Source organism: Pelodiscus sinensis, chromosome 17 (assembly GCF_049634645.1).
Source record: "Pelodiscus sinensis isolate JC-2024 chromosome 17, ASM4963464v1, whole genome shotgun sequence".
Classification (NCBI taxonomy): Eukaryota; Metazoa; Chordata; order Testudines; family Trionychidae; genus Pelodiscus; species Pelodiscus sinensis.
Genome location: NC_134727.1, coordinates 30,573,081 through 30,600,349, shown reverse-complemented (window position 1 = coordinate 30,600,349; position 27,269 = coordinate 30,573,081). Strand labels below are relative to the sequence as shown.

Sequence of the window (27,269 nt, the reverse complement as noted above, 5' to 3'; positions counted from 1 at the left end):
GCATCTCACTTGTCTAGTGGCCCCAATTGTTGATTAGCAGGCTTCCTGCTTCTGATGTATTTAATAAACTGCTACCTGTATTATGTTTTTAGTCTTTTGATAGCTGTTTTTCAAATTCTTCACATGCCAGAGTTTATGATCCTTTCTATTTTCCTCACTAAGATTTAACTTTTTAATGGATGCCTTTTTGTCTCTCTCTGCTTCTTTTACTTGTTTGGTTAGCCATTTTTGGCACTCTTTTGGTTCTGTTACTATGTTTATTTGAATTTGGGATATACATATACATGTTGGATTGAAGGCTGTTTTGGGGACTGATTATATTTTAGTACCCAGTAATCTATCTGAAATAGAATTAAGACTCTTCTTTGTACTTTGTAGAGAAATAACATAAGACGTTTAATTAAAGAACACAAGTAGTGGCTGTTTTTGTTGTAATTCAGTTTAATTACATTGAAGTCGCTGAATCCCTGTTTGTCTTACCAGCTGTTGCTATGAGTATATCTAATTAAATCATATGGGATGGACATTGCTAATACCAGTTCTGCTAACAGATCTATCAGTTTCAAAAATATTTTCAAATAGCATTTAAATTTTGTACAATTTCTGAACTGATTAATAGTGGCACCATGGGGAAACATTTTTTTGCTCTAGTGGAGATATGACATGGATAGGAGGAGAAGCAACACATAATATTTGGAATTTTGCCAAAGCAAACCATTGTTTGGTTCACATTAAACCACAGATGAAAATTAACTCCCTTTCAGGACAGTTGAATTGTCATTGCAACCTAACGAAGGGGGAAGAGGGGTGCCAAATGTGAGGGCAAATTCATGAAAGGGCCCTGGCCCTTTAAGTCACCTCTAGAGTCGCTTTGATTGTCTGTCATTTGTATTGCCCATATCATCACAGTACCTGATCAACAGGACCAGAGTTTTGCCCTTTCACCACAAAAAGCAACTTTAATTCATGGCGCTAATGCTAGTTTGATGTGGAAGAAATCCTCAAATACTTGTGTTAATGTAAATAGGCCCAGCCTAACTTCAGCCTCCAGCCAGCAGAAGTTTGGAGCAATAAGTGAGGTGAGCAATAAGCGGCCTGGAGGCCGGATGCAGTTCGCTAGGTTTAGCCCCTAGTGGACGGCCGATGCTTTGTTTTCCTGCACAGATTACTGTTCCTGGCCAATGGGAGCTTCTGGGCCGCAGCAAGGACTGGAATATCACAGCTCCCATTGGCTGGGAACAGCGATCCATGGCCAACCAGAGCTGCAAGCAACCATACCTGCAGACGCGCAGGTAAATAAAGTGCCAGCAGCCCACCAGGGGCTAATCCTTGTGAACCACCTCCGGCTTATTTCCTATGCTTGTTTTACATGCATAAATGCTCAACTTGAACCTGACCTGGCTATTTTGTTTCTTTAAAAAAATGTTTGCAGGACACGACGATAATTAACTTCTGTTTCTCCTTGTTGCATCAGAACGATTACAGGAAGTTATCTATGCAATGCAAGGATTTTGTGGTGGGTGTGCTGGACCTCTGCAGGGATACAGAAGAAGTGGAAGCAATTTTGAATGGAGATGTGAACATAAAAGTGTGGCCTGAGCATCACCGCCCCAGCCTGAGCCGAATTAAGCTTGCCATTAAATATGAGGTCAAAAAGGTAAGACTTTTCTTTAGTTTCCTTGTCACTATATTTTACAATCCAGATTCTACTGTCCTTGAAATGATTGGTAAAACACTCATGGCTTTCAATGGGACCAGGTTAACCCTTGAAATTTAGCCTTACTGCAAGTATTGGTTCTCTCTTACACCAGGTCCTAAATAACATAAGACCACATAATTAAATTAACCCTCTTGACAATTTACATGTTCCATTTTCTAGCAATGGTGCAGCAACACTGATATCAGCCAGAGTGTAAACAGCATTTTAATCAGGAATTGGGTCATGGTTTCCATGACACTGTCTCCAGTAATGCTTGTGCAGTATATCACCAAAGGAGTTGCAGATGTACCATGAAATCCATACTTATCTTAAAGGTTCACCCTCCTGGAAAAGACTGAGAACCGTTAATGGTACAAAATAGAGAAGTCTGTGTATGCGGACTTTGGATAAATAGAGGATATCAATCTCCACAGCTCTTAGTTATCATATTTTATGAACACTAAAAAAGAAATGAAATAATTAAGGCTTTCCCTAACTCTGCTCTTATTCAAGTCAACAAAGACTGTGAATGGGTAGCCAAGCAGTTTCTCCTCTCTTGGTGTTAGCACCTCCACATCAGCTGCTAGAAGTGTGCCTCATCCTTCCTGACTTAATTGACCTCGTTATCTCTAGCCTTAATCTTGATTGGAACTCTTTTCTTATGCCTGTATATTTATACCTGCCTGTGGAATTACTACTACATGCATCTGACAAAGTAGGTCTTTGCTCACAAAAACTTATGCTCCAATAAATCTGTTAGTCTATAAGGTGCTACAGGACTCCTTGTCACTTTTGCAGATTCAGTCTAACACGACTACTTCTCTGATACTTGATTCCCTGTGACAGTATCAAGCTAGATGGCTACAGGAGAGTGATTGAAGACAAATATATTAGTCCCAGAATAAACAAATCTTCTGTCGCTGGGTAAGGTAAAAAGGGCTAATCCAGAACAGTCAGGAACTTGCCAGAATCAATTAAGGTAGACTGACCAACTGAGATACCTGAAATCAATCAGGAATTTTCTAGAACAAAGTAGGACAGGCTGACCAGGTTACTTGGTGTTGTCAGTGAGGTGGGGTCGTCCCGATGAGTTTCTGACAGATCCTCTACTCTATCAGTGATGATAAACTTTTGGCTGTGTGCATGCGTGTGTGTGCTCCCCTGTCTAATGCATTAACCATGTGCAATTAGTCAACATGACAGACTCCCGAGATTGTCCCCAGAGACCACAAAACAGATAAGGATCAAAAGCACCAGAGTAGGTTTATTGCCAAGCGACGTGCAATAATAGTTGTCAGTGAACAGAGTTGCTGCTGCACCACTACAACTACGTATACCATGACAATGGGCTAACACCCAACTAAATGCTCAGGACAGAGCATCCCCCCATAGTCAGCTGACGACCACGCTTTATGTTCCACTTTTATATACAGGTACAAACAAGTTACACATCACTTCTGACATATCAGACTGCCACTCTCTGGGTATGTCTACACTACCCTCCTAGTTCGAACTAGGAGGGTAATGTATGCATACCGCACTTGCAAATGAAGCCCGGGATTTGAATTTCCCGGGCTTCATTTGCATAAGCGGGGCGCCGCCTTTTTTAAAACCCCGCTCGTTCGAACCCCGTGCAGCGCGGCTACACGGGGCACGAACTAGGTAGTTCGAACTAGGCTTACTCATGAGGAGTAACGGTAGTTCGAACTAGGAAACCTAGTTCGAACTACCTAGTTCGTGCCCCGTGTAGCCGCGCTGCACGGGGTTCGAACGAGCGGGGTTTTAAAAATGGCGGCGCCCCGCTTATGCAAATGAAGCCCGGGAAATTCAAATCCCGGGCTTCATTTGCAAGTGCGGTATGCCTACATTACCCCGCTAGTTCGAACTAGCGGGGTAGTGTAGACATACCCTCTGTTAGCTAGTTACCTACCACCCCTTACCTCACAGAAGGGAGATTTCTGTTCCTGTCCATCATGCTGTCAATTTAGACCCTGTCCTGAACCTGCATTGGTATGTATGTTATTTATGGGGTGTGTGCTGGTACCAAGATGTTTCTTAATGAGGTGTTCAGTTACAACCCCTCTGGAATGTGCTCACAGCCTGTGCCTACTGTCTCATAGGTATGAGTGTTTCTGTAATATCAGCCCTGTTCTTGCCAATTTCTGTGAGCAGGGCCTGCCTCTTGCTCACAGCTCATCCCTGTTTTATATTAGCAAAGCCTTGACCATTGCTGTCTAGGCTTCAGGTCGCATACCTGGCCTGTTATACATGGGCTTGTGTTCAGACCCTCATCTTAACTACACTTGGAGCTAATTAAGAACCAGCTAGTACTGGTTTAAAAGGGCTGTCCTTCTGTTAGATTACTGTGCGCAAGGAGAGAAAGTGCTGTGGGAGGTTTGGAAGGACCAAGTGCAAGGTGGTACCAGGAGGAAGAGCCTGTGGTAAGGAAGGGCTGGGGAGGGCCATGAGGAACCATAGCTGTCACGTAGCTGATACCAGAGACATTGCAGGCCACTGCTTTCACAGGGTCCCTGGAGACCCCAGAGTAAAGGGTGGGCTCAGGGCTTCCTATTCAACCCAGGAAAAGGACTAATTTTGTGAAGGAGTCTGTCCTGCCCCTAATCACTTGGAAGAGCAGCAGAGATTCTGGAGTTTGGTCTCCTCTCTTTTCCCCATGCTGGCCAATGACGCGAGTATCTCAATCAAACAGCAAATGTGTGCCCTAAAGAAAGTATTTCAACTAAGGGCTGCCATGAGCCTCTGAGGTGAGCAGTCTGTCTGAAAGCACAGGATCCTCCAAAGTAAAGGAAGATCTTTCTTGCATACCTTTGAAATTATCAGCAAAGGTCTCACACACTTCGGGGGGCAAACAGGCAGACAGAATCTGTTGGAAAATCCCTTTCTAATACCATTGAGAAAATAAGTGATGACATGGCAGAAAATAAATTTAACTGATGCCGAAGTATTTTCCTGATTTTTTGACTGAATATCCAACATTTGCTAAAAGGCCTTATCAGACTGAAATGTTCCTTTGTTACTGAACCCAACTTCTTGGAGCTGTTGTTCCTTTCTGATTTCCTGGCCAAATGCATTCAAGTGTTATTAAAGTGTTTTATTGATCCTAGCACACTATTTTTGAAATAGATACAGCATCAATCCCACCCACTCTGTGCTGAAGCAGAGAGGGTAAGAGTTTGTTATATCTACCTACGCAATCTGTTTCTTGAATGTTTAGAAAAATAAATCAATATTCAAAAAAATTCTTCCTCTTGTTCCACTTTTCTAAAAGTGAGTACCAATGTTCTAATGATCACTGATTTGATCAGGCCAGTTTTGAAAGTAACAATAGTGCAGAAGTTACAAGTCAGAACTTAATTACTGGACCAGATTGAGATGTCTGAAAGGGGATCATCAAAGCTGGTCTTGTGAGTGTCAGGAATATATTTTTAAAGCAGCAATAGAGAGAAGGAAGTGGTTTAGTTTTCAAAAAAAAGATTTAAAATGTTTTGCCTTATGGAAGCCTGCGCTGTGAATGGAAAATTTGGTTCTGGCAAATATTGGGCCTGGGAGGTTCAGATTAATGATTTCAACAATGGGCATTGATGGAAATTAGGCTCCTATAACTGGGCGTAAAGAGTTGTTCCAAATTTTCCAGCTAACATCTGCTGTCTCCTTCTCCCAGCACCTGCTTATTTCTGCCTCTCAACAACATTGCTATGTTAGCCAAGGAAGGTCTCTTCCTGTCATGGAAATAATAAATTAAAGAGAAACTTAACTCTTAATGTAAATGTTTTCATAGGGGGACAAATGGGATGAAGCTAGTCTGTAGAATAGAACAGAGTAGGACACATTATTCTTCCCATGATGGTGCCAGCTATGCGCCGAGAGCTTAGTCTGAAGATCCAACCCGTCCCCCGTTAAACTCCCTTAAACAAATTGGGCCACATTCTGTGTTTTGAACATGTGCCAGCTCAGTGACTTCTGTGGGCTTCTACTGCTGTAATCCAGAAAAGACTTTGCCCTGGTTTTCTTTTAGAAGGCTAACTAGCCTGAAATACCCTCATGCTGAATAATCAAAGAATGATCCCTAGAAGACTGACAAAGCAAGTGAGATAGTGGAGCTTGTGAGAAATCCAGACACTTTTGCTGAGCACATCAAGTCCTCTGCACTGCTGCAAGTACTGTACTGTGCTCATCTCTTTGGTACAGAGAACTTTGAAACTGTGGATTTGACAAGATGTAGCTGAACGGCTGTGTCAATCATTTCACTGCCTTTTCTGTCTGCTCTTCTGCCAACTCATCTTCAGAACCTGCCCTCTAGTGGATGCATTCTTTCATAATGCATGCCCATAGCTTCCCTATTGGCTTGCCAGGTCTGAAGCATCAGTTGAAGCCCCCAAAAACGGATTGTCTGATTTGTCATATGCACTTTTTCTTCTTCTGTAACAAAATATATTTTTGAAAACCAATCATCCCGCTTAGTGTAGGATAACCCTTTGGGCATCATTTATTATAACTATTAGATTATTTACATAATATCTGAACACTGACTTCAGTAAATGTTGTGTTGGTTCTCTGTATAGCATTTCTCAGTCTGTCATTTTTTTTATTTCTTTCTCTCCATGCTTCTGTTGTATGCATTCTGAAATTGGCCCTGGGCAGGCTAGACAGCAGATGATACTGGACTCAAATAATAAAGAATTAAAGAAGGGTAATATAATTAATGCCATTAATAAAGGGATTATGGGAAGTAGATCCTGTTAGACTAACTTGATATACTTTTTTGATGAGACTTCAAGTTTTGTTGATAAAAGTAACAGTGTTGGTGTAATATACTAAGGCTTGTGCAAGGTGTTTGACTTGGTATTGCACGACACTGGGATTAAAAAAGTAAAACAAAACAATTAACACAGCACTCATGAAACAGATTAAAAGATGGCTAACAGACAGGCCAGTGTTCCCTCTAAGGTGCACGCCTGCGCACAAAAAATTCTGCACCCATCTATCTCCTCTGCAGAGCTGCGCAGCAGCATTCACCTCTCACTTTCCTGCTGAAAGGTAAGTGGTACATTCCAGCTTGGCCATGGTGAGGCAATACCTGCTGGGCCAGCCTCACCGTGGCTCTAGTTCCTGCTCTGTGGCAGCCATGCAGCCCAGCCGGCGGGGCCGTATGGTGGAGTGAGGCAGGTCCAAGGGCCAGAGCTGTTGGGGCGGGGGGAGAGGCGAGTGTGTGCATCCCTGGGGCTGCAGTCTGGGTGTGCATCTCCCTGGAGTGAAGAGGTTAACACACACCACTCCCATGCTACAGGCTTCCTGCTTCGGGAAGGGGCAGGGCTGGGCCTGCTCTGCAGAACCGGGGCCTGGGCTGCACTGTGCTGCTCCCTGCAGGCTGGAGGCAGCCTTGGGCAGCCCCACGCTCTGCCTGCCCCAGTCTGCAGGCAAAAGGCTGGGCTGTGCAGGGAAGAGACTCTGCCCCGCCTCCCCCCGCTTCTTCTCAACCCATCGGTGCTCCCAGAGGGCTCCGAGTTCCAGCGTTGCTGCCCTGCTGATGAGTGTGCTTGGGAGTACAAGGATGTGGGGACAGGAGAGGGGGTGAAGGAGGATGCAGGGGCAGGATGGGAGGGGGCAGGGGTTGCAATGAGAGGCATAGGGTGTTGATTTATCATTTGAAGATTGAGCCAGATATCTATATGGGTCAATTTAACAGTTTTAAAATATTTTCACTCCTTTTAAAAATAATTCTTGGATGGCTGTTATAGTGATACCTCAAAAGTGAAACACCGAGTAGTTCATTTAAGTTATATCTAATCTATGGGAACATTTTCTTCAATGAACCTGTTGCTTTAAATGTTCAAAAATCTTAGGCCAGTGGGGTTCAAAGGGATATTGCAAGGTCATCAAGTCTTTCTTGCTGCAGATTGGGCACATTACTTGTCCTACCTTCAGTATGTGTGGAGAACAATTGATCCTCATCCCCTTATAATGGTTTTAATGTATTTGAAGATGGTTATCAGGGCCTGTAAAAGGCTCCACCCTTCTTGTGAGCATCCCTCGGTGGCTGAGGGGAACCTTGTAGTCTCTCTGCCTGGCTGTCAGTGGGAGAGGAAGGGTCTAGTATGTGGCCTGGGACCAGGCTTCTTCTTACCCCCTGTTGTGGCTGCTGGAGGTTGGGAGGACCCAGGCCTGCCCACTCCTCTGGATCTCGGCCCAGGGACCCTATAACTAGCATTTACCTGCTGAGTCTCAAAGAGGTCAGTTGCTGTCATGTTTCCTGGGCCACTTCCCCGGGAAGCTGCTCTGTCCAGCCCTTTCTCTTGGGCCTTGTGGTCAAGTTCTCCCTGTCCAGGATTCTGTAAAGGGTTGCCGTTGGTTACTTGGTTACTGTCTTGTCTTCAAGCCACTGGACCTGATTCTGACCAGGTCTGAAGTCCAGCTCCCACCCGGAGCTGTCCAGAGTGCTGCTGGTCTCCCAGTCAGCCCTTAGGTCTGCCTGGGTCGAGCTCCAGCAAGAAACTGACAGGCCCTGGCCTGGCAGCTTCTTGTATATCAGCCTGCTGCGGCCTGATTGGCTGCAGCAGAGGCTGCCACTCTATTCTTCTTGGAGGACCTCTCTTCTGCTCCTGTTGCTAGACAGGTTGTGGAAAGGCCTCCAACAGGGATGTTGGGGCCTAGTCCATCCCATCACAGGGTGCCTCTGGGTCTTCTAGATCTAGACCCTAGATCAGAGGTTCCCAAACTTTGACACAGGGACCAATAAATCCATTCATGAGCTTTTGGAGGACCGGTAACATTCATTTGCATATTTGCATATTCATTAAGCAAGTGATGAATATTCATATAAGTCATTTCTGGGCCTCCCAAAGCCCCCAGTGCCAGCTTTAGCAAAGGTTTTGATACGATCACCCATAATATTCTTGCCAGCAAGTTAATGGAATATGGATTGGATAAATGGATTGTAAGATGGATAGAAAGCTGGGTTTCCCAAGCTTTTTAATTTAGTTGCAATCTGTTTCTTTTCAGTACTGCTTTTTACAGCCCAGATATATAAACACATTTAAAAAAAAGAATTAAGAATGAAAAATTTTCAGTGTTTCACCCAGTTGCATCCTCCGCCCAGCCTGGACCAGGGTTTGGGGGACCCGGCGCCGCATGGGCACTCCAGGAGGCGGGAGCAGGAGCAGATTTGGGGTAGATTATCTGGCTAGGAGGAAGAGTGCAAGGAGAGGTAGGGTTGCGAGGTGTCCAGTTTTGTATCGGACAGTCTGGTATTTGAGGGTTCTGTCTGGGAAACAAATTGAGAAAATACCGGACATATACAATTAGGTAAGTTCTATTATTCTAATTGTTCTATTATTCTAAAAGTCCTATTATTCTATTGTTCTAATTAAGTAAGTTTTATTATTATTAGGTTTATCAGTCCGTAGCTATGAACTGCCTCACTGGTAGATGTGCTCATGCTGCGTGAGTATGTCTACCAGCCAAGCAGTTTGCAACTACTGGGGGGAAAGGGGGACAAAATGGAATCCTGGGGCTGGACCCACTAGTGTGCCCGGGTCTGCATGTGCCCAGGTCAGTCCCGCTTCCCGCCAGCCGATTCGCTTCCATCCCTCCCCCCCCCAGCTTCTCCTCCTGATCTCCTCCGTCCAGCCCTGCTTCCGGGGGCTGGTTCTCCCGTCCTCCTCCTCCCAATCTTCCCCGGCCAGCCCCCCCACCCCACCTCCTGTCCAGCCCTGCTTCTGCCGCCTGCCTGCCCCAATCTCCACCAGACAGCCCTGCTGCCCCCAACCCTGCTTCCACCTACCACCTGCCCCGATCTCTGCTGGACAGCCCTGCTTCCTGGTGGCCGGTTTCCCCCCCCACACACACCTCCTCCCAGCCCACCCCGCCCTGCTCCACTACTGGCAGCCACGCTAAGGCCTGGTATTATTTTCCCACAGCCCGGTACCATAGTTTGGGAAACGCTGCCCTAGACATTTCCCTAATTTGCTTTTAAGAATGCTGTGTGGGATTTGTGTTCCCTCGAAGATTTTCCATCCATGAACAGAGTGAGTTTTGTCTTGCTCAGAAATGTTAGTCCGAAAGGCCACTTAACATAGTTCCCTGAAAAGAGAGCCAGATTTAATTGAAGCGCAAGCCAGGCTGAGGGAGGGCCAGTGAGAGGGCTATAAACAGAGGAAGTTGGCTACTGAAATTTTTACACTATTAATTTTCTTTTTGACTCCATATTAAATAAACATTTGAAGTCATGCACCTTGTTAATTATCCCTTGTTTTAATATTCTTTCCTCCATAACATTTAAAATTATATATAAGATATTTGTTAATAACTTGGTTGCCACAGTGGCACACATCCAAACAAGCACACAGGACCTCAGTATTGGCACACAAGACAAAACTCACTCTGCTCATGGATAGAAAACCTTAGAGGCAACACTGCTGACAGGTCAAACTGGAATTGTAAACAAGGGATCATCGAGGATATGTGTTTCTGGTGAAATCCCTCAAGAATTGATGTTCGAGCGTACACAATTTAATACTTATCAATGATCTGGAAGAAAACATAAAATCATCACTAATAACATTTACAGATGGCTCAAAAATCATGAAGAGAACAGGCTATTGATAGAGTGGCATCTGGATCAATCGTCGAGCTGCATGTATAGAATCATAGGACTGGAAGGGACCTCAAGAGGTCATCGAGTCCAGCCCCCCGCCCTCAAGGCAGGACCAAGCTCCGTCTAAACCATCCCTGACAGATGTCTATCTAACCTGTTCTTAAATATCTCCAGAGAGGGAGATTCCACCACCTCCCTTGGCAATTTATTCCAATATTTGACCATCCTGACCGTTAGGAATTTTTTCCTAATGTCCAATCTAAACCTCCCCTGCTGCACTTTAAGCCCATTACTCCTTGTCCTGTCCTCAGAAACCAAGAGGAACAAATTTTCTCCTTCCTCCTTGTGACACCCTTTTAGATATTTGAAAACCGCTATCATGTCCCCCCTTAATCTTCTTTTTTCCAAACTAAACAAGCCCAGTTCATGAAGCCTGGCTTCATAGGTCATGTTCTCTAAACCTTTAATCATTCTTGTTGCTCTTCTCTGTGCCCTTTCCAATTTCTCCACATCTTTCTTGAAATGTGGCGCCCAGAACTGGACACAGTACTCCAGCTGAGGCCTAACTAGTGCAGAGTAGAGCGGCAGAATGACTTCACGAGTTTTGCTTACAACACACCTGTTGATACAACCTAGAATCATATTTGCTTTTTTTGCAACAGCATCACACTGTTGACTCATATTCAACTTGTGGTCCACTATGACCCCTAGATCCCTTTCCGCCATGCTCCTTCCTAGACAGTCGCTTCCCATCTTGTATGTATGGAACTGATTGTTCCTTCCTAAGTGGAGCACTTTGCATTTCTCTTTATTAAACCTCATCCTGTTTACCTCTGACCATTTCTCTAACTTGCTAAGGTCATTTTGAATTATGTCCCTATCCTCCAAAGAAGTTGCAACCCCACCCAAACAATATGTGTTTTGGTGCAGTTAACTACATCTGGGAAGAAAGACTATAGGCTAGACTTAAAGGATGGGAGAGTCTATCCTGGAAAGCAGTGACTGAAAAAGGGTTTGGGGTTGCAGTGGATAATCACCTGAGCATGAGCTGCCAGTGTGGCACTATTGCCAAAGGGACAGAGAAATCACGAGTAGCAGTAAAGAGGTTGCTTGACCTCTGTATTTGACACTGGTGCCGCTGCTGCTGGAAGACTCTGTCCAGTTCTGGTGTCCACAATTCAAGAAGGATGTAGGAAAATGTTGAGAAGATTGGAAGAAGAGCCATGAGAATAATTAGAAAAGCTGCCTTACAGTTATAGATTGAATCCACTGAGTCTATTTATCCCCCACAGGAAAGGTTATGGGGTGAGTTGATTACAGTGTTTAAGTACCTACATGGAGACCAAATATTTAGTCCTAGGCTCTTTGATTATTAGCAGTGACTTATGTTAGCAAGTTCCCATTTATCATACATGCTGTTGCTAAACAGATGAACAATCTCTATATAAGAATGTAGTAATGAAAATACATCAGTAATGACTTACTTCAGCAGAAATGGATTTTGAGGTATAAAAGGATTTGAGGTGTGTGTATATAAAATCGTTTACATTTAAACTTATTTCCAATTTTGGGAAATCATTCATCGTGCACTGTGTGTTGTGTTTTTTTATGTCTGTGATGTAAATTCAGAGTAATACCATCAAAACAAGTGAAATTACACAACATAGACACAGGCGATATTGAGTTCGGCACCTGGCCCTTGAAACGTAAAAGACAGCTCTGTGAAAGAAAGCTGCTTGACCTCCATTCCCCACCTGAAGCATCAATATCACCAACCCATGAATGGGAAATCTAACTATTAAGTTGATAGACGTATGACAGTCTTGCCTGCCTCTGGCAAATTGAAGGTGCAGGACTCTTCCGAGTTATGGCTGGCTGTACTGCAGTCCTACAGGAGTGGACCCAGAAATGGACTATGTTGAAGATCCAGCTTTTGACTGCACCCAGGAAATGATTTGTCCCAGGATGTATGTGGGTAGAGGGAAAGCACTGTTCTTAAGGTGCAAAATGATATATCAGCACTCTAGGTGGCACTACTGCTAGCAAATTCAGTATTCACATCCCTTACCCATGCCAGCAACTACCTGGGCATTCTGTCAGCTACCATAAAATGATTATTCCCAATGCTCACTCAGCCTTTTGCTTCCAGCATTTGGGGCCAAATTGTTCACTACCAATTTCTGTGAATTCCCATTCATTCTTGCCATTTTAGACCAGCAATTAAGTCACCCATTTTAGAGCTAGTGGCTGACCGCTGTAATTAAAATACATATGAAATACTGTAGCTTTTCATCAGGTTAGAATTTCAGTGCTGAACATTCATATTATATCACCTAGCATTATGCATCTCGATTCATGTCTGCCACAATCTAAGTGCCCAAGGTACATTTTCTTTGATGGAAGTTCTCAGAAAACAATGTATATGTCCATCTTTATTTAGTGGTCCTGATTTTATTTTTTCAGCAGACACCTTTGCGCTTATTTTGTTATCTTATCCGTTCCACCATCAGACAGAGGAGCCTGGGTGGAGGTGGGGTTAGCTGATGTGGTTAAGGGCCTCCATCAATCCTTTACACATACTCCTTCAATCTTCCCCTGTTATTCTTTTCCATTCATTAACACTATTGCTTCATAGCTAGTCATAGGCTACATCTAGACTACAAAGAAAGTTGGAAAAAGACGCAAATTGCAAACTGCAATTTGCTCTCTTTTTCCACTTTTCTTTTGACAGAGGCTTTTCTGAAATTTGGCACATCTACACAGCACCAAATTTAGGAAAAACCTGCTCTTTTGAGCTATCCCTTCGTCCTCATAAAATGATGTTTACAGGGATGGCAAAAGAACACGTCCACTTCTCTGAAATTTTTTTTGGAAAAGCAGATGTGTTCCTTGGACAAGGCATTGCTTTTCTAGAATACCTCCAGTATACCACAAAAGCACTGCAGTTTAGACGTAGCCTTACAGTGCAGCCACCAATTCAGAAAAATGAGCTATTAAGAAGTTCCACATTTCCTTCATTTTTCACAGCAGCTAGACTATCAGTCCCCTTTAAGGCTATCACACAGTGCACCACAAGGAAATAAAATTGTTGTGAAATGGCATCTGAGAAGCAACATTTTACTCTTGTCCACCACGCTACTGTAAAAGAAGCAGGCAGTGTTAAATGAGGTCACTAAATCAAATACTTCTCTGGGAGTTTTACAGATTTAAAGCAGCTCTGTCATCTTTCCTGCTTCCCATGGATCAGGGATATTAGAAGCAAACATTAAGCCTACACACACAGTTTAGAAGTTCATAAGGCTAATTTCAGTTCTGAGACAGTATCTTCCTAATCCTAATAGATATGTAGCCGTGTTAGTCTGGTCTAGCTGAAACAAAAAACAGAACTATGTAGCACTTTAAAAACTAACAAGTTAAACTAACAAGTTAAAACTAACAAGTGGTGCCAATTTTCTTCCACAATTTGATCTGAGGAAGTGGGTCTGGCCCACGAAAGCTCATCACCTAATAAACCATCTTGTTAGTCTTTAAAGTGCTACATAATCCTGTTTTTTGTTCCTAATCCTACATTTTCTTTCGTGTTGTGCTCCCTAATAAAATGTAACCAGAAACGGCCATTCTTTTGACATCTTGGTTTTCTTAGACCAGTGCAAGGGCCTGTTCCAAAGTTCATTGACATCAGTGGGAATCTTTCTGTTGCTTTCAGTAAGCTTTGAGTCAGACCCTAAATCAATTTCTCTTTTCAGTGTTCGGTGTTTGTTCCCTGATAATTTGCACAAAGAGCCTCTATTAACTTCACTCATTTATTACTCCAACAAACATTTCATAGTTCAATTGAAAGGAGGCAGTTTTATTGATTAGTATCTTGGGTTTTTTATAAGTACTTTCAGACACTTCAAGTTGATTCTTGGAAAGCAGTTCTGGCAAAGCATTAGATGTGCCTAACTTAATGTTTTTGAAGTGTTTCTGTTCTTTCATTTAAATGAAAAGAGAGTCAATTACTTCAGTAACATTGGCAAAAAATGACAATTTAATTTTCTGTAGTATAATAAAATGCCTGATATAGAAGGTAATCACAGAATTGAATGTTCTGTTTCATATGGTATTTTACAGCCAGAAGTGAGATAAAATTATATAAGTTACAGAAGTGGATTACTGCAAACAGAACTTTAAAACACTGACAACGAGACTATAATTCTTTTCAAACTCTTCCTACTGCAGAAGAATTAATACAAGTACTCCACTGGTTATCACACATATATTATTGTACACTCTTCATTCAAAGTTCCCAGAGTCGCCATGACTCTTTGTATTGTTGGGCAGGTTGTACATTTTGTCACCTCATTTCTTGCAAATGTTTCTAAAATTTACACTCTCAGGGTATGTCTACACTTGCAGCCTAATTTGAAATAGGGCTGCAAATGTAGGCATTCGAAATTGCAAATCTAGCCCGGGATTTAAATATCCCGCGTTCGGTTTGCATCTTCCCTGCTGGGCACCCTTTTTTGAAATTGAGAAGACCGGACTAACTGCCCGCATCTACATGCGGCAGTGAAATGGCCGTTCGAAATAAAGCCCTATTTCGAACTACCCGTTAAACCTCATTGCAGGAGGAATAAGAGGTAGTTCGAAATAGGGCTTTATTTCGAACAGCCGTTTCACTGCCGCGTGTAGATACGGGCAGTTAGTCCGGTCTTGTCAATTTCAAAAATGGCGCCCAGCTGGGAAGATGCAAATCAAACATGGGATATTTAAATCCCGGGCTTGATTTGCAATTTTGAATGCCTACATTTGCAGCCCTATTTCAAATAAGGCTGCAAGTGTAGACATATCCCCAATGGTTTGTCAAGTAGCAGAGCTAGTGACAGACTTTGAAAGGCACTGGGCAATATGGGGAGGGGAGTTCTCAGCTCTACCTGTCCAGAAAAGTGTAGGGCCTCAGGTGAAAGGGGAGGGGCTAAGTGCTAGCCTCCTTCAGCCCTCTGTGCCACCAGGACCATGCTGCCTGGAGCTCTGGCAGTGATTTAGAGGGCTCAGGGTTCTGGTCATAGCTGTGGAGGTCTGGATCCCTTGGACCATTTAGATTGCCCAGCTCTGGGGGTATCTGCCTTTTTTGCCCCTTTCTGTCAGTGACCTTGTCAAATAGTGAAATAATCAAGCTCCTGGAGTAGAGAAAACTTCATGCAAAAACCTAGATATTGTGTAAGTGTCAGAAACCACCTTGGAAAGTTTAACATTGACCAGTGACGGTGTGTGTTAAAAGAATATTGTCACAATATTAAATTAGCACAAGGCTGGGGATGGATGACAGAGGATGCATCACTTGTTACATTGCCCTGTTCTGTTAATTCCCTCTGAAGTGTCCAGAACCAGCCGTGGTCAGAAGACAGGATACTGGGCTAGACAGGCCATTGCGCTGACGTACTGTGACCATGGTTATTTTCTTAGATGCCAATTAGTATTTGTATGGGTACAGAAAGGGCAAACTGACTCTAGCTATGGCTAAGCAAGGGTTTGAGGCCATCACTGTGTGCTAATGGTGAATGAATCTGTCATCCATTTTAAAGGGACAGAATCTTTTTTTAAGCAGGATTTAATGCTAGTCTCTGAAGAGGGGATAGAATTTTAAGGCTCCTGGAGTGTAAACACTTGTTTTTTGCATTTATGTTGTGTTTATCGGGGACAAGGGTATTTATAGTTAAGCTTTTGGGGCCATGATAATGTGCAGACTGATATCTTCATAGTTTTTTCATGGCCAAAGGATAAAAAAATGGCATCAAGGTACCAGATCTTAAGGTTACTTAAATCATCCAAACAATTTTGAAAATAAAGAAAAAAAACCCCTCAAATACAATTAAAATAAACTCAGATGCATAACAGAGACTTGGATATAGTTCCACCTTTCATTCAGTCCTATCTGTGAAAGCTCCTTGGGACAGATTTTTTTTTTCTTGGTCCAAGCATAGTGTAAGTGGACAATAAATTCAGGGAAGCAAGTCAGCAGAAATAGCACAGAAACAGACTTTCTTGGATCATTTCGATAGTACAGTTCAGATCCAAGTCACCGTGGGTGTGTCTAGACTACAGGGTTTTGTCGACAAAGTGGACAAAAGTGGACTTTTGTCACCAAAACTATACCTGCGTCTACACTGCCGCTGAGTTCTGTACACATGGGCTGTGTCTACACTGGGCCACTTATTCCGGAAAAGCAGCCACTTTTCCGGAATAACTTGCCAGCTGTCTACACTGGCCGCTTGCTTTTCCGGAAAAGCAATGACGATCTACTGTAAAATTGTCAGTGTTTTTCTGGAAAAACTATGCTGCTCCCATTCGGGCAAAAGTCCTTTTCCGGAAAAACTGTTCCGGAAAAGGGCCAGTGTAGACAGCACAGTAGTCTTTTCCGCAAAAAAGCCCCAATCGCAAAAATGATGATCGGGGCTTTTTTCTGGAAAAGCGCGTCTACATTGGCCATGGACGCTTTTCTGGAAAAAGTGCTTTTCCGGAAAAGCATCCTGCCAATGTAGACGTGCTTTTTCTGGAAATACTTATAACGGAAAACTGTTCCGTCTTAAGCATTTCCGGAAAAGGGTGCCAGTGTAGACGTAGCCATAATGTCGACAGAACTCAGCAGTTTTGTCTACGGCTGTAAACCTCGTTCTATGAGAAATAACATTTTTTGTCGACAGAGTTCTTTCGACAGAAGGCGTTATTGCATCTACACTGTCCTTTGCTTCTTCACTGTCATGTCAACAAAGTGGCTTGCTTTGTCGACAGAACTGGATGTAGTCTAGATGCTCTTTATCGACAGAAGCTTTGTTGATAGTATCTGTCGACAAAACTTCTGTTGACAAAAGCCTATAGTCTAGATCAGGGGTCTCCAAACTTTTCTGCCCGAGGGCCGCATTAACTATCAAACAGCAGTTCGGGGGCCGACTACACACTTGAGGTCCAAATAAAAAACAATCAAAAAATGGATGTTGTTTTTAATTATTTATTTAATATTATTTTATTCAGTTATTATTTAATAACACATTGATACACTACACATGAACACCTGTATTAGTGTGAATGGTGAAATTGTTTCCTGGATGCCAAAATAGCAGACATTTCTGGCTTTAGAAATCACTGTTTGAAATTGGGGGTGGTGCTTGTCCTAGTCCTGCAGGAGGGGCTCCAGAACGGGGAAACTGCTGAGAACTCATTTCCACCTGCGCAATGTGATGAAAATTGTCAGCAACATAATCCTGGCAATATGTTCAGCCTAAGACACTCACACTTGAAGAGATGTGATCGCTCTCCTATCATGCAGGGAATGAGGTGACAATTTGTAACATAGCCCCATGGAACAAGGGGCATGCATTTTAATGGGAAAAGCTGGTTTGAAAGCAGACACGTTATCACTGTGCCACAGCAACCAGACCGCCTCCTGAAATGGGCACCAGCTCCTCAGCCCCGCCCCGCCCCCGGAGAAGTAGCCCCTCGCTCCTAGCCCCTGAGAAACCACCGTCGGGTTTCCTCCCCTCCGTCCATCCTCTGCCGCCGGGTCTGATCCAGAGCCCGCCTTTGAGACCCCCCTTTTTCGCCCGCCCGGCCAAGCAGCACGCGGAGCCGTCCCTGACCTGGGCTACCTGCTGTCCCGTGCACGCGCTGGGGCCTCGCACAGCCGCCTGCGAATCCGTTTCTCCCACTGACACCAATGCTCGGACTCAAGCGCCTCAGGGATAATCTCGCCGGCACGCGGAAGAAGGCGGGGCCAGACAAAAAGGTCTCCACGGGCCGGATGAGAGGGCCTCGCGGGCCGCATCCGGCCCGCGGGCCGTAGTTTGGAGACCCCTGGTCTAGATGTACCCCAAAGGTGAACCCAAGTTATCCTTTATTTATTTTTAAAGGGGAGCAGAAATTTATTTTTAAAGGGGAGCAGAAATTTGTAGGGGTGACCATACAGAGGCGGGGATGGTTTTTTACTTCCTCTGTGCCAATTATGCCTTTGCTTAGGAGATGTGCTCTACCCATGAGTTAATGCTGAGCTTACTCAGAACTGCAGTCCATCTGGAGATGAGTCCCAGTGAAGGAATGCACATTGCTTCTTGATATATCACTAGGACACCGTTTTACTTATTAATCAATCCCTCTGCTTTAGGCACCTTTCAATTATCTCTCCTGATTCCATTTTGATGCTCTTTTTCCGTTATACTTTAATGTTGGCAGGGAGCTTATAGGCCAACATTTTCCTTCAGGTCTAGAGCCCATGTTTCGCGGTGGAAGCTGACATTCATCCCTTTCTTTCCAGGGGCGGGGCACATCATCACCCGTGGCTTTTCATTGCAGATGTCACATGCTCCGCTCCAAGTTCCCAGCTGTCGGCACAGTTCATGGCCGTCACACATCCAGACCCCCTCTCTGTGTCGCAGGTTTTAATTGAATTTAACAGCAAGACATACAAATTGGATTTGGGAAAAAAAATTAATAAGAATTAAGCAGAACACCAGATGGCTGTGCAAATTCTATTTAATACAGAGATGGTACAGGAACTTTTCCTCATAATTGCATTATTAATAATTAACATTTGGAAAGATGCTCCAAACAGAATGCTGGCTGCTTTATTAAAATGACAATTTTTAACTGCATTGGTCACGCAACTCAGGTACACAAGGGCATATGCAGCCCAACTCTCAGGAACTGCCATTTTGTTTTATTTTGGACTTGGAGTTTTACCTGGTGTTGCTCGGGTCCTTCAGGGCAGGGGGCTGGAGGCGTGAGGGGGCGCAGAAGTCAGGGGTGGTGGGTGAGTAAGGTCTCAGGGCAGGGGGTAGGAATGTAGGGGTCAGGGCAGAAGGCTGGCAGGTGTGGGGGGGGGTCAGAGGACGGGGTGGGAACTCAGGGTAGGAGGTGGGGGCCCCCACCAGCTTTTTCCCAGGGCCAACCCAGGGCAGGGGGCATGTGGACCACATACTGGTTGCTCCCCAGAATGAGGTGGGGGTGTCATGCAGCCTACTCCCGCCAAAAATTTTAATTTTTGTGAGCGGTAAGAACAAGTCCATGAAAAGCTTTAAAACCATGGAGGCCAATGATTTAGATCCATGGGACATCTTAGAATATCCTAGGTCAGAGTCTGCTCAAAGTTATATTGGTATCAATCCAGACCAACTCCATTGATGTCAATGAAGTTACTTCAGATTTATACCGGAGTTTAACTCTTTCCGTTAGAGTTCAGAAACTCAACAGACAGGAAATGCAATGCCTTCTTTGAAAGTTCAAACTCTGTAAGTTTTGGACTCATCACCTCCTCTCCGTTTGAATAGATGTTGTGCATCATGGGAGTTACATGCAGGAGTGAAAGTAACTTAAACTTTTTACAGGTACTGTTCTATCACAGCCCACCCGGTCTTGGGAGAGGCTCAGCACAGGGGGTTGAAGGGTTTCAATACAACAGCACCTATAGAAGATTTAAGTGTGGGGTGGAATGTGGGGTGGGGTCTGCTCAGGACAGAGAGTTGAGGTGTGTTGGGGGGTGTAGGAGTCAGGGCGGGTGCTGGAAATGTGGGGGGGGGGTGCCAGAGTTGGGTTGGAGTGTATGGGGGCTCAGGGCAGAGGCTGGGCTGTGGGGTGGGGGAGATGCAGGAGTCAGAGCAGAGGGTGGGGTGAAGGAGTAAGGGCAGGGTGTTGGGGCGAGTGTGTAGGGTGGAGTGCAGAATGGGAGGCTTAGGGCTGGAGCAGTCCCCATTGGCAACCCTGACCTGTACCTTTTCCCAGCCAAATGGGAACTGTAGGGGCAGTGCTATTAGGCATGGGAAGGGAGCTAAAGGTGGAAGGGAAACTGCAGCACTCCTGGGATCCTGGATGCCAGACTTGCCCACCCAGAGCTCTCCAGCCGGCCCTGCCTGCTGGGCCCCAGCTGCCTGCCACCAGTCCCAAGTGCCTGGGGTCTCTCTGACGCTGCTGGTCCTGCTACCCTGGGTCCCTCCACTACCACTGCTTTTGTACACCCAGGGTTCCGCCACTGCTGCTGGTCCTATGTGCCCAGGGGTCTTGGCTGCTGGCCTCAATTTGAGCTGAGGGGGAAGGACAGGATTAAGGCCCTGGCCACTTTCTTACCAGCGCATCACACCAGGCGCACCAGCCTACTTTCACTGCTGGTTATGTGACCACAGTGTTATCATGGGAGATGCGATCTAGCTGGGAAGCCTGAGCCACAAGGGGAAGGCAGGCAAAAGGCAGCTGACCTAACAGCTCCCATGAGGCACCATGGCATCTCAGGGGATGCAGTGTTGAATGAAGATGAAAAAAAAAATGGTTTGATTCCATTCATGAAATATTTCTATTTGTAAACGTTCAAAGTTATACGCTGACATTTTTTGGAACTGTCTGTTCAGGTTATGGTGGTCAAGTGTAATTCTTCCAATTCTTTATAGTTTTAACCCTAAAAAAAACCCTTTGATTTTTTAACTCTAAACATTTTCTAGTTTGTGTCCGCCTTCTATAACATGAATGGAGATATTCCAGGTGTGCTTAACCATAGATGAGCGAGGACAGAGAGCCTCAAAATTGCTAACTTCCACTGAAGACTGTGGGGACTGAGGCTATGTCTACACTACCAGGTTATTTCAAAATAAGTTATTTCAAAATAGTAACTTCCAAAATAACTATTTTGGAATAAGCTAATTCCTTTTCAGAAGCAGGAGTTATTATTTTGAAATAAGCCCGTTATTTTGAAATAGCAGGCATAGTACTGTGGATGCTCACTTTGTATTTCAAAATAACTCCCCAGTGTACACATGCCCTAGTCTCCCATGAATTATTTTTTGGCTGTCCTCACTGGTGGCTTGTAATACTTCCCAAGTTACTGTAATCTGCATATTTAATTAATTTCATTTGCAAAAGACCAGACAGTCTTAAATTTCCATTTAGACAACTGTCAGGGGAGGAAAGGGAAAGACTCAAAACTCTTGTGTGGGGTAAGAGACAAAACAAAGTATCTTTATTAAAATGAAAATTATTTTGTAAAAAAGCAATCGATATGTTCTGCTACAACTCAGAACCTGGATGCTCCCAATTTTGGCTTCATCTGACTTTCAAGAAGCAGCCAGGCCTGTTACTGAAGGTAATGTACTTTGGAGAGCAGGAAGGGAGCATGCTATTAGACTGAGGTAAGTATAAAACCTCAAGAAAAATGTTCCACTATTTAAGTTTGAGAAAATATTTTTCTAGTAGGGTCAGTTCTATACAGGTAGCTCAAGTTGTTTTTGTTTGTTTTTGTTGTATTTTTTTTCTTTCCTTTTTAGCTCTAGGGAGAATCAAAGCTGGGACTTTCAATTCTCTAGATTGTTTTTTGATGAATAATTAAGTGACAAGGATTTATTTATGCATTCATAAAAAGGGGAAAACTGATATTAGCAACAAAACTTCCAACACATCTCTCCAGAATATAAAAACCCTGTTTTCTGTAAAGCAGAGCAAATCACCTTAGCCAACAGGCTTAGCAAAAAAGACTACAAATAAGATTACGAATAAACCATCAGACGCAGCCCATGCGCTGCCCTCAGTGCAGGAGAAATGTACAGAAACTGACAAAAATATTAATTAAAATTTGCATTCACAGCACTGGCTATGGTGTTCATGTAAGCTTGGCATTATCTGGCTCTGCATTTCAAGAATATCAGGCTTAATTTAGTTTTCTAAAGTGAATAAAAAAAATCCCAGACAAATAATTTATTCTCACCTCCATTACGAAAAGGGTTATTAGAATTCTGTGTTTCATATGCTGCTTGCGTGCATTATATCTGTTGAAATATAATAGAATTGCATTTGAAATGGTCCTGGCAGTTTTATCTACTCTGTCATTTTCTCTTTCTGTTTTACTAATTGGAGTTTTCTTCTTTTTTTAAAAAATATTAAACAAGGCATTTGTTTTGTACATATTTTACTTTTGCTGCCTGGCTAAATCAGTACTTATAAATCACACTGCTTATTTTTAAAAAGCACCATAGCACCTTATTTTGAATTTTGCAATGCACTGAGAACATTTGTTTCTCCAATGGCAATTATGCTAGCTTTCTAACGCTGACCTCCACTCCATTAGTCTTCTTGTTGCCCTTTCAAGGCAAGATCCTGCTCCCATTAATGGAAATTACAAAACGCATTGATTTAAATTAATGAAAAAAGCAGATCCAATATCCTCCTGGCCTACTGTGAGAGAAGTTTGAATATTTAGGGTGAGAGTTAGACATGTATAAAAACTACTCTAAAATCCGTGGTTATTCAAATCCAGCGTTTGTTTGCAGATCACAGTAGTGACAGGAACAAGCCTAGAAGTGTAGATTCAGATCTAGACCTCCCTAAAGTTTGGGAATATTTGGCTCAAAGGGTTTGATCTTGGATCATTTTTACTTGCTCTACCATGAAAGCCGTCTGGCTTAATGCCATATGAATTAGAAAGAAGTCTGTGGAGTGTTTTACAAAAGTGATATTTTTTTTTAATCTTAAGATTTAAGATTTTAAATACTAAGACTTAAGTTTGGTTCTAACCTGAAAGGTAACTCTGAAAATGGCATCACGGGAGTTATGTTCAGTGTGCCTCAATGACACCAGGTAAAATACACTCAGTATACAATTAAAATACTTTCACCCATTCTTCCCCAACTTCCAGTTTACAAACCCTCAGCCAAAGCTGTAAGATTTTATCCCTACCCCTTCTCATGCATCAGCACTAGCAACAAGGATTTTTCAGAACAAATCAGCCCTTCACATACATCTGTGCTTCCCCATTGCCTATGTGGCATTTGTCAATCTACAGATAAAACTGAACTGAACTTTATGTATTGAGCTTTCTGTCTACTCCAAATAGAGAAAATGATCCATAAAATTCTGCTATCATTTATATCTCTCTGGGGCTATGTCTAGACTGCATCTCTCTGTCGACAGAGGGTTTGTCGACAGAAACCGTTGACAAAGACTCTGTCGAAAAAGAACATCTAGATTACATTATGTGGATCAAAAAATCGATCCGCTTTTTCGAAAAAGAGCAGTCTGGACTCTGTAAAAAAATGAAGGCACCCAGAAGTGCTTCTGGCAGGGCATGGGGGCAGCCTTTATTTCCAGGTGCTTTAGCCTGCTCTTTGCAGAGACTCATGCTTAAAGGGATCCCCCCGGACAGCTGTTGCTCTGCTCCTGCTTCTGGCTTGCCTACCTCCTGGAGGGAAAGCAAAGCTGCTGCAGTTCTTGCTCTAGTTGCCCTGCTTCCTCGGACACCACAGCAGTTTATTTGCAGGTTTTTTTTTCTGCTTTTCACCTTTTATTTGGCCATGGAGCCTGAGCTGCCCCTGGGCAGGCGATGGCCCCACGCTGCCATGCTGCAGCTTCTGCTGCATCTGCATGACTCTGTTATGAATCTCCTGCCTCATATGGACCCGGACAGCACCAAAGAGACCCTCCTCCGGGATGCAGGAGCTCTGCCCTTGCCCCCAAACTTTTTTTTGGAGGCATGAAACAAGTTCAAACTGGTGGGACCGGCTCGTCATGCAGCTCTGGAACGACGACCACTGGCTCCGCCACTTCCGGATGCAGAAGGCCACATTCCTGGAGCTGTGTGCCTGGCTCGCCGCTGCTCTGGAACACCAGGACACCCACCTGCAGCCCACCATCCTCCTGCAGAAGCGGGTCGCAATTGCCCGGTGGAAACTGGCCACCCCTGACAGCTACCGCTCCGTGGGACACCAGTTTGGCATGGGGAGGTCTACTGTCGGGGCCTTCTTGATGGAGGTAAGTCACTTTCGGGGGACAGGCCCTGCTGAGTAGGGAGGTTGAGAAAAGGGTACTGCCACGCAAGGGCAAGAGGGAGTGGGGGATGGAGTCACACTTGGACGCCGTTCCTTGGCCAACCCTGCACTGATGCGGGGGAGGGCGGCGTCCTGACAAGGGGAGGGGTGGGTTGCAGGGCGGAGAGTTCTCCTCCCAAGTGCTTAGGTAACCTGTCTAACTCCCTGGTTTCTGTCTGTCTGTGACAGGGGCAGGCAAGCCGAGGACCTCCTGCATTGTGGCATAGACGGACGTGCGCTGCTGGACCTGCTCATCCAGCAGCCTGGTGCACCACTCGGTCACTGCCTCCACCCTCTTCTGGAGAGTCCTGTTCAGGTCCTCCAGAGCCACTACGTTCTCCCTCAGCAGGTCCATGTAGACCCACCAGTGCCTGTGGGTGCCATGGGTCCGGGATGGTGGTGGTGCAGATGTGATGCTCCCCTGTTGGGTAGAGGGTCCGGTTGAGGAGGAAAAGAGGAGGAGACAATCAATGTCTGTGTGTACACCCCTGCTGTCCCCTAGGGCATGTCATGGCTGTCAGGGGCTCTCCTTTGGACAGGAGACTCAGGGGTGCTACACACGACACTGCACGTGAGTTGGGCAGGAGCCCCACAGTGGCAGTGGGGCTAGCTGGCCCTCCACACTGCCAACCCGCCTGTGTGTGGTGACCTCTCAAAACACTCACCTGCTGCCTCCTCTTCTTCCTCCTCCTCCTCCTGTTGCAGCTCTCCCACTTCTCCTGCCTGGTCTTCTTCCCTCAGAAGGGGTCGGTGCATGATGTGGTGGGGTAACCCGGACTCCACCACACGTAGTGGAGTCTGGGCTTCTCCACCATCCAGGATCTGCTCCAACTTCTGGTAGGAAGGGCTGGTCTCAGGGGCTTCCCAGAGCGGGAACTCTGGTCCTGGGCCTGGCATATCCCTGCCACAGCTCCTTTACCTGGGTCCTGACTTGTGCCATGGTGCGGTGGTGATGCCCTTTGGTGGCCAGTCCCTGGGCCAGGTGCTCGTAGATGTCCACATTCCTGTGGCTTGTCTGCAGGGCCTGCAGGGCTTTTTCCTGGGACTGGAGCTCCAGGAAGTTTTGGATTTCTGGCCCTGAACAGGCTAGTGCCCTCTTTTTGGTGCCCCTGGGTGGGTCCTTGTCTCTGTCCTGAGAAGGGCCAGGGGTCCTTGAGGTTGGGACATGGCTGTTATGGCTGGCAAGGGTGCTCTGGCTAGCTGCCAGACAGCAAGGCCTGTCTGGGTGCCTGTGCCTTTAAGAGGCTGTGGGCAGGAACCACAGAGGTGCTGTACATATAAAAGCTAGACTGTCCACCAGGGCTTCTTCCTGGAGGCCTTTTTTGTCAACAGATCTGGCTCCCTGAATCCACACACACCTTTTTTTCAACAGATCTCTGTTGACAAAGGCATTCTTCCTCATAAAACGAGGTTTCCGCTGTCGACAAAACTGACTTACTGTCAACAGAACACGGTGGAAATGTAGATGCAGGTAGTTTTGTCAACAAAAGGCCACTTTTGTCGACAAAACCCTGTAGTTTAGACACACCCTGGGGCAGTAGGGATGAAAATCTAAGTAGAATTTCACCCTGGTGATTTGAATGAAACTACTTAACATATGTAAAATTACTCATATACAGGTTGAACCTCTCTAGTCTGGCAACCTTGGGACCTAGCCAGTTTTGAACCAGAGAATTTTCCGGACCATGGATGGTCATCATTATCTAGCAGTATTACCAACACTGCCTCTGCTTCCTGGCTCTTAGAAGACAGTTAGAGTAAATGAGAGCCAAATAACAGCACAGAACACTGAGAGCCAGGACTGGTGGCTGTAAACAAATGTTATGGGACTGCAGGAAACTTGGCCCTCCCTGCCAGGATAAGTGGACATCCGGCTAACTAAAATCTGTTTGTGGCTATTCAAGCTTGGGGAGAGAGGTGGAGGAGTGGGGATGATGCTTTGGAACTGCTGGGAGGGAGGGGGAGAAGTAGGAAGTATGGGGCTCCTGTGCCTCAATATGCGACAGGTACATGGGGGAGAGAGGCAGATGGGGGGAACCCACAGGTGGAACCCCAGTGGGCTGTTGGCTTCTGCAGCCCACTAAGATGAAGGAGGACTACTTATGCGGCCTACTAAATGTTCTTTGTTACGCATCACTGTTCTATGGGGTCTTTAGCATTCTAAGCACTGCTCCTCTGAGTGAGAGTTTCTAGAAGCTGGTGCTATATGTTTAAAACAAGTTAGTCAAAGTTAATGGATTGGTCTAATGAAATACGACTTACACGGAGCCCCGTAGTATCTTTGGACATTACCCATTTTGTTCAATAAACAACTTGCAAATCTATCTAGGCAGCTTCCTTTCTAATTCTAATTAGCTGATTGAACATTCCATTTTTAATCTGAATAACATATTTTGTATATTGAATTCTGCCAGCATCTGTCAGAAGGTTTATGGCTCAAGGGGATTTTAAGAGAGGAGAATGTTTGCATCAAAGAACTACTAAAGTCACAAGCTTGGGATTTTCCTTTTGGCGTAAAACTTTCAAAGAGCTTTAATGTTTCATTGACGAGTGTTGAGTTGTTTTGGGCTTCAGTCATTGACTACTGAGAGCTAAAGTGCCATTAGCAAAGCAAAATAATTCAGTCTGATAATCCCTTCACACGTAGTGTTAGCTATGTCATAACGTAAGTAGCATTTATCTGAGCCAGAATGGAGTTGTTTGTCTGTATGAGAGATTCCATTAGTCATAACATTACTCAGTTTCCGTTGATATATTTATGACTTTTATGTTTATCATATGAAACAGAAGACTTTTTAGTTAAATAGGTGTGTTATGTTTACATGCTTATGAATTTCCTGGACTTGGTTAATCTTCTGATCTCGACACTTTACATTACTACATGTGTTCTGGGGTAATGACGGGTCCTTTGGCAAAGGTCATCTACTTGTTCCGTGCTCGTACAGTGCATAGCACAGGGTTAGGCAATAAGCAGCCATGGGCCAGATGAGATTCACCAGAGTTAGCAGGCTGCCGGCACTTTATTTACCTGTGCATCTTCAGATACCACCACTTGTAACTCCCGCTTATGGCGGATCGCTGTTCCTGGCCAATGGAAACTGCGGGGAGTGGCATGGACCAGGACACTACTTCTCCGAGCTCC

The 27,269-nt window shown here is 44.7% G+C and overlaps 1 protein-coding gene across 1 annotated transcript in view; it reads left to right on the top strand.

The window, feature by feature from the left end:
- TRPC7 (transient receptor potential cation channel subfamily C member 7) overlaps positions 1 to 27,269 on the top strand; it is a 233,805-nt gene that overhangs the window by 122,662 nt on the left and 83,874 nt on the right. The window contains exon 3 of the mRNA XM_075900443.1: positions 1,475 to 1,657. Within this exon, the coding sequence (XP_075756558.1) occupies positions 1,475 to 1,657 (183 nt within the window). The remainder of the gene's footprint in view (positions 1 to 1,474; positions 1,658 to 27,269) is intronic.